This window comes from Accipiter gentilis, chromosome 1, assembly GCF_929443795.1.
Source record: "Accipiter gentilis chromosome 1, bAccGen1.1, whole genome shotgun sequence".
NCBI classification, from domain to species: Eukaryota; Metazoa; Chordata; class Aves; order Accipitriformes; family Accipitridae; genus Astur; species Astur gentilis.
In genome coordinates, this window is record NC_064880.1 from 13,718,813 (window position 1) to 13,725,785 (window position 6,973).

The 6,973-nt window shown below is 59.1% G+C and overlaps 1 protein-coding gene across 1 annotated transcript; it reads right to left on the bottom strand.

Annotated features, from left to right (window-relative positions):
- Positions 1-719: 719 nt before the first annotated feature.
- On the bottom strand, positions 720-3,241 carry GBX2 (gastrulation brain homeobox 2). Its single transcript, XM_049800384.1, has 2 exons — positions 2,567-3,241; positions 720-2,087 (listed from the first exon to the last, which is right to left on the bottom strand). Exons 1-2 carry the CDS (start codon positions 3,075-3,077, stop codon positions 1,564-1,566), a joined length of 1,035 nt encoding a protein of 344 aa, XP_049656341.1. The 5' UTR covers positions 3,078-3,241; the 3' UTR covers positions 720-1,563.
- Positions 3,242-6,973: the final 3,732 nt, after the last annotated feature.

Here is a 6,973-nt window from a genome sequence, read left to right on the forward strand (position 1 = left end):
CCTTGATTTACTCACCGGAGCCTGCTTCGGGAGCGAATCGCTCCCTTGAATGACCCCCCCCAGTTTAATTTTAATAGACACCCCCCCCTCCCCGCACTCCGTTTTCCTCGGGAAATTAACGCTTTTTAATTCCAAATAGCCGCCGCCGCCAATGATACGGTTTCACCGGCACGGATGCCGCCGGGATGCGTAAAATGGTGAGGGGAAAAAAAAAAAAAAGGGCGGGGGGGGAAGGATGGGACACACACGGACGCGGGACCCTCCGGCCCCCACCCCCGAGCCCCCCGGCACAACGGCGTCGTGCCGCAACGAGAGCGGCCGCGGGGCTGGGGAGAGAGCGGCTGCGCCCCCCAAAACAGGGGGCTGGGAGCCCACCGGTTACGGGGGGGGGGATGGTGTGAGGGGTGCCCCCCCCTCCGTCGAGGCCATACACGTTTACTCGCACAAAAAGCCTTTTTTTAGCCTTTCCAACCAGCCCCCCGCCTCAAAAAAAAAAAAAAAAAAAAAAAAAAAAAAAAAGAAACTTTTTGCCCGTCTCCCTCCCTCCCCGACAATAAATGTGGCTTCGCAAAAAAGGCGAGAGCAGCATTGCTCCGCTCCGGCAGCGCAGGAGGGGAAAAGAAAATCAGCTCAACGCCAAATTCTGGACAGAACAGCCGGGGGATGGAGGGCTTTTTTTTTTTTTTTTTTTTTTTTTTTTGTCTTTTTTGTTTCTTTGTCGGTTTTTATTCACAAGACTTAGTTTGCTTTTAAATCTCATAACTTATAAAGGAAATAAGCTACATTGAAATAAATTAAACACAATAGAGAAGATCGTGCTTTTTTTTTTTTTTTCCTCCCCTCTCTCTCTCTCTCTCTCTCCCTTTTAAACATGGCTTGGTAGAATAGGCAAACCAAATCGACAGAAAGCCAGGCAAAAAATATATTTAAAAAAATCGTCCCCCAGTGCCTGCCACTCAGCCATCGGAAATAAAATCAAACAATAAAAAAGGCATGAAATGAAACTCTTAGTTTTGTTTTTTTTTTTTTTGTTCTCTCATCTTTTTACCTTTCGCCCCCGATAAGAAACAAACCCCCAAAGATGGCTAAAGGCGCACTGCGGGTTTCGCTGGGGGTGTCTCTGCCAGTGAAGGGGGGGGACAACGGGCAAATCGCTGCTGGATCCGGCGCCGACACTGTACCGCATCTGTGGTCCCCATCGCAGCCAAGACAGCGGGAGTATGTACAAAGCGGGGCAGCGTAATAATAAATATCTGTGTGTGTCTCTTCCAGGGTTTGATATTCCTGCTCCGAACCATAACAGTTTCCAAGCCTCTTTCCTTCGCAGACTCTCGCTTGACTCGGTAAGTGGAAAGTTTCGCTTTAAAGTTCGCTCGTGGCGGAGATTTGCCGTGCGCTCGCGCAGGAATTGTTGTTGGGCTGTTGTTCGCTTTAGGGGTTTTTTGCATCTTTTTCTTTTTTCTTTTTTTTTTTTTTCTTTTTTTTCGGGTGGGTTGCTTTTAAACCCCGATTTGGAAACTTTTCCCTCAAAAACTTGTGGTTCTGAGCCGTAGGGGAGAGAGATCAGGGCCGGGCTTGCTCCAGCTGCTGATGCTGACTCCTGATCGCAAACCTGCTGACGTGCACCGGGATGGGTACCACGATCTTAGGGTTTCGGGAGGGCTCCCCTGTCTTGGAGTTGGCATTGCCCGCCTTGACCCGTTTCCATTTAGCCCGTCTGTTCTGGAACCAGATTTTCACCTGCACCTCGCTGAGTTTGAGGGCGTGAGCGATCTGGGACCTCTCCGTCAGGGACAGGTACTTTTTGCAGTGAAACTCCTTTTCCAGCTCCAGCAGCTGCTCGCTGGTGAAGGCTGTTCGCCTCCGCCGGTTTTTGCCCGTGGACGTGGTGTTGGTGGAGTTGGGGGGGTTTTGGGGGTTTTCCTCCAGCGCGTTGCCAGAGTCCTCTTCCTTGTGAGCCGCCTGGCCGGCGATGTTGTCGTCCGAGCTATAGTCTAGATCGCTGTCCATGGAGAAACTTTCCTCCTTGCCTTTCGCGTCCTCTTCTGCTTTGGGGTCCTCCTTCCCCTGGCCCCGGAGAGCCCCGGCTGGAAGCGAAGCGGAGGCCTTTCGTTAGCGTTTGGTACCCGCCGGCCTCCGGCCACCGCTCCCCCCCTCCGCCCCCGGCCCACAGGTCCCTCACCCGAAAACTGTCGGCTTTGGGGGTTTTCGCGGGGGGGGGGTGTGTGGGGTGTGTGTGTGTGAGGGTGGGGTGGGGGTGCCGCTTTTTTTTTTCGCGTGGCTTTCGCTCGGGCTGGGCTCGTTATTTTCCTCCAGCGGCGGGGGCTCGACGCCTCCCTCCTCCCTTCTCCTCGGCCGGCCTCGGGACCCCCGGGGGCCGACCCTGCCTCCTCCCAGGGGGTCCCCCGTCCCCGGGGCCGCCCCTTCCCGCCGACCCCCTCCCAGCCCGCCCCGGCGGAGGGGGGCGGGGGGTGGGCGACGCGCGGAGCGGGCGGCGGGACCCCGCTCCCCCCCGGCCCCCTCCCCGCCCGCCCCCCCCCCCCCGCCGGCGCCGGCGCTCACTCACCGAGGGAGGCCTGGACGGCGTCGGCGGCGGGGAAGGGCAGGAGGGCTCCGTCCTTCCCCAGGAAGGCTTTGCCATCGTCGCCGCCGCCGTCCGGGGGTATCCCCTCGGCTTTATCGAAGTTCCCCGGGGCTGCGAACTTCCTGGCGGCCTCCTGGTGCTGGGGGGAGGCGGGGAAGGTGCCGGGCAGCGTGGCCATGAGGGTGGAGGTGAGGGCCATGCCCTGAGCCAGGCTGGAGCAGAAACCCGTGGGCAGGCTGGGGAGCTGGTGGTGGTGGGGATGCGCGGGGGGCAGCGCCGGTTGCAGGGCGCCCTGCGGTAGCGCCGGGGGCGGCGGGGGGGGCGGCGGCAGCACCACGGGCCGGTAGGGCATGAACATGGGGTAGCCGGTGTAGACGAAGTGGCCGGGGGCGGGCGGCGGGGGGCTGCCGATGAGCGAGTCGATGCTGAAGGCCGTGCTGCTTCCCAGCGGGCGCTGCATCATCATCAGCGAGGGCTGGAAAGCCGCGCTCATGCCGGAGCGGCGGCGGCAGCGACCACCTTCCTCCTCCTCCTCCTCCTCCTCCTCCTCTTCTTCCTCCTCCTCCTCCTCCTCAGAGCCGGGGCGCAGCGCCCAAGCGTGGGGCAGAGCCGGGGCGGAGCGGGGCCGCGGCCCGCCGCCGCCGCCCGCACATCGGGGCTGGCCCCCCGCCCGCCGCCACCGCCGCCGCCGCCGTCCGCCCCCGCGGAGCCCGCCCGCCGCCGCCGCCGCTCTGCCCGCCCGCGCTCCCCCGCGCCCATTCACATTTTGCCCGGCTGGGAACCCGGCCCGCCCCACGTGGCCACCGCCGCCGCTTTCCATTGGGCGGGAGGGCGGAGGGGCGGGGACGAGAGGCGAGACCACGCCCCTAGCACCTCCTCCCTCTCTCCCTCCCTCTCTCTCTCCCTCTCCCCCCCCCATCCCCGGTGTTCCCCGTCCAGCACCGCCCGACGGGGCGGCCCACGCGTGAGCACCCACTCTCACCCACCCCCACCCCCACGCGGGTCGCCCTGCCAGGGACCCACGCTGCCCCCGGGGACCTCCGTGGGCTCCCCAGGGCGTGTGACAGCCCCCATCAGACACAGCAATTTGGTGCCTCCAAAGCGCTGAATCCCCCCCCCCTTTTTAAAAAAATAAAAAAAAAAAAAGTCCACTATTTTATTCACGCTTTTCTTCCCCCCCCCCCCCCCCCCTTGTTTTTGGTGAAAAGCCCCCAAATAGGCTCCATGTGGTTCTGGGTAAAGTCAGCCCCTGGCTTGGCTTTGAAATTGCTTCTGCAATTATGTAAAAGAGCCATTCAGCAACACGGCGGAATTAAAAGCGGTGGAGGGCTGCTCCCTTTTCTCCGGCGAGCCTCTCATGTTGGCCGGCTCAAAGCCTTTTCCAACACGACGTCTTTGGCGCGGACAAAAGCTGGAACAAAAAAAAAAAAAAAGGAAAAAGAAAAAAAAAAAAAAGCCCCCAAACTTGTAAATTGAACGTCAAGGGAACTTTACACAATTTCAAAGGCCATAAATAATGATAAAGGGACCAGGCGAAGAGGCAAACCCAGGCAATTAATGGAGGTTCCCAAGCAAAGATCAAGTGGTTTGGAAAATAAAATTAAATGCAAAAAAAAGGAAAAAAAAAAAAAAAAAGGAGAGGTGTTGGCTGGGGGTGGGATCCCTCATGCCTTTGGGGAGTTGAAGCCTTCCCGGGACAATGGTGCTGGCTGCGCCTCTGGGCTTGGTTTTGGGGGGCTTTTGGGCACAACCCCCGACTAAAAGTGGCTTCTGGGGGGGGTGCCCCCAAAACCAAGGGTCAGTGGGAGATCCTGATCCTGATCCTGCCTGGCCTGCCTGCTTAGGAAGCTCTTAATGACCAGCCGCTCATTTTTAGCTAATTGATGCTCATATTTTCCGGAGCAGAATGGCAGAGGTCAGACCGGGGGGGGGCTGCACACCCTGAGAGGAAGGTGACTCCCCCCTCATGGCAGGCGGGCCGGTGGGTCCCAAAGGTGGGTACAGCAATGCTCTGTGCCCCAAATCCTACCCCTCTCAGCCGCCCGCCCTTCAGGCCCCCCCAAAATCCAGAGGGCGCGTGGGGGCGAGGCAAGGGGTGAGGGGTCCCTCCAACATTGGCACAGCTGCACGTCTCAAGGGACACCCCCCCCTCAAAGTGATGGGGGCTTTCCTCCCCCCCCCAAATGGGGTTTGTCCCCTGGGGGGGTTGTCACAACCTCCTGCCCGGGCCTCAGCAAGTGACATTTACAGCCTCCCCCCCCCCCAAAAAAAACCCAAAACATTTGCTGCTGATTCCCACCACTGCACCTCAGCGGCTTCCCCAAATGGGGGACTGGGTGCTGCCCCCACCCCATGCCCAGATATCTGGGTCAGTTTATCCCTCCACATTTCCAGCCCACATCTGAAACCGTTCTTTTCTTGGCAGAAATGATTATGGGGGGTTATTGCTTTTGGGCCTTGGCACAGTTTCACCACCCTGTCCCAGTCTGGCTCCCCAACCCCATTTTGCCACAGCTGTTGGGGTGCTGAGCCCCACTGGGTGCCTGGAGCGGGAGTTTTGGGGTCCCCCCCTCCCCAATGCCGCGTTTCTGCCAGAGAAACAATTTTTCCCTGCGATGTGGCAAATGGGACAGGGTGGATGGCCATCCAAGCAGCTGCCGCTATGGATTTGGGGGGGGGGGGTGGGTGTGTATGCGTGCACACGCTTTTGGGGCCCATCTCTGACTTCAAGGGACTGGGAAAAGTTTACTTATACAGCTCATTTCCATATGTCCCAGCTCTGTCTTGCGGAGGCCACCATATGTGTGGTAGCACGGCGCTCGGGATTTTTCCCAGCACAGCGCCAGCGAGGTTTTGATCTCCCCCGTCGATGCTTCGTAGCTGCACGCGTGGTTATTTCTCTCAAATATTTTTTTTTCCCTTTCTCCCCCCTTCCCCATCATCTAGCAGGCGTCATCGGATTGCAGCCCGTCTCCTGCCTCCCGCTCGTTCCAACTGCAGCGGATGGAGCTGAGCAAAACCCTCCAGCCCCCCAAATCAGCAGCATCCCCCGCTTCTCCCAAACCCAACTAGAGCGGGCTGGAAATCCTTGCGGAAAAGCAAAGCTTTCGTTTAAATAGAAAAGTGTGGAGGGGGTGTGGAAAATCATCTCTTTTCAGGAAACTGCGTTAGATTGCGGAAAGGGGAGATAATTAGGCATGGTAATCTGGCAGGGCATGGAAATGTGTACCAACACCCAGATCCTGCAGCTGTTTTTATTGTCAGCCCTCTTCAAAATTTGCCCACAAACAAGTGCCTTTGCAAGACGGGAGTATTATTTCAGACGAGAATAGCCTTTTTGTTCGGCACATAATTAGCTGATTTTTCTCCCGGAGAAAAACGTCGGCGATCTCTGATTGTCAGAGAAGCAACCGGAGCGTGATTGTGTCTGGGAAGTGTAACAGGCGGGAGGGAGGCAAGGGGCAGGCAGGGGAGCCCGGCCAGCCACCCCCGCACCCCACGGGGGGGACCCCCACCGCCACTGGGACACGGCAAGAGCCTTTCGCAGGGGCTGTAAATCTGAGTATATGGGAGAAATCGGTATTTTGGAGGGTCATGCTTGGCGGGGGGGGGGGGGCAGAAGCCCTTTTCCCCCTGGGCTGTAGCGTGGGTGCAGACCTGGTCCAGCTCCAAATGTGGCACCCAGGGGCTGCTCGGGGGGCTCCCACATCACCCCGCGTAGGGACTGTGGAGGAGCAGGTGGCTTCTGGTAGGTTTCCCCCCCCCCCCCCCCCCCCCCCCGCCCCAAGCCCTTCCCAGGAAAGGAGCATCAGATCTGTAGTGGCATCTTTGAACTGGGCAGATTGGGGGGGGGGGGGGGGGCAGTGTCTGTGACTTTGGCGGCCTCTTGACTGGCAAGTGCTAAATAAACCGTGGGCTTTTGCCCCAAATCGGGGTAGGGAGGCGGTACAGCTTTTCGCAGCGAAGAAGTGAAACAGGGGAACCGGGAAGGAAGAGGAAAACTGGGAGGTGCTCGAAGCCTTCCTGCTGCGGGTCCGTAGGGTGGCAGAGGTCAGAGCATCCCTTCGCCCGGGATGGCGGCTCGACCCACGGTGTGCCTGGGGGGGGGCTGATGGCTGCTCCTTTGGGCACCTCCAGCCTGTTCGTAGGGAGCTGTGCTGTGGGGTTTCCGTGGGGCACACGGGTTCGTGTTCATCCTCCCACCGGGCTTCGGGGTGGGGGGGTGGTGCTGGTGGGATGCATTATTTGGAGCAAGGTGCTGGTCTCTGAGGCTGCTGGGCCACTGGGGGGGGGGGGGGGGTGGGGGGGAGCAGCTTTGTTTTGCAGAGACTGACAAAACCAGTGAGTTTATCAAAAGCAAAACTCAGGCTTGTGGAGACCCTAGCTAGG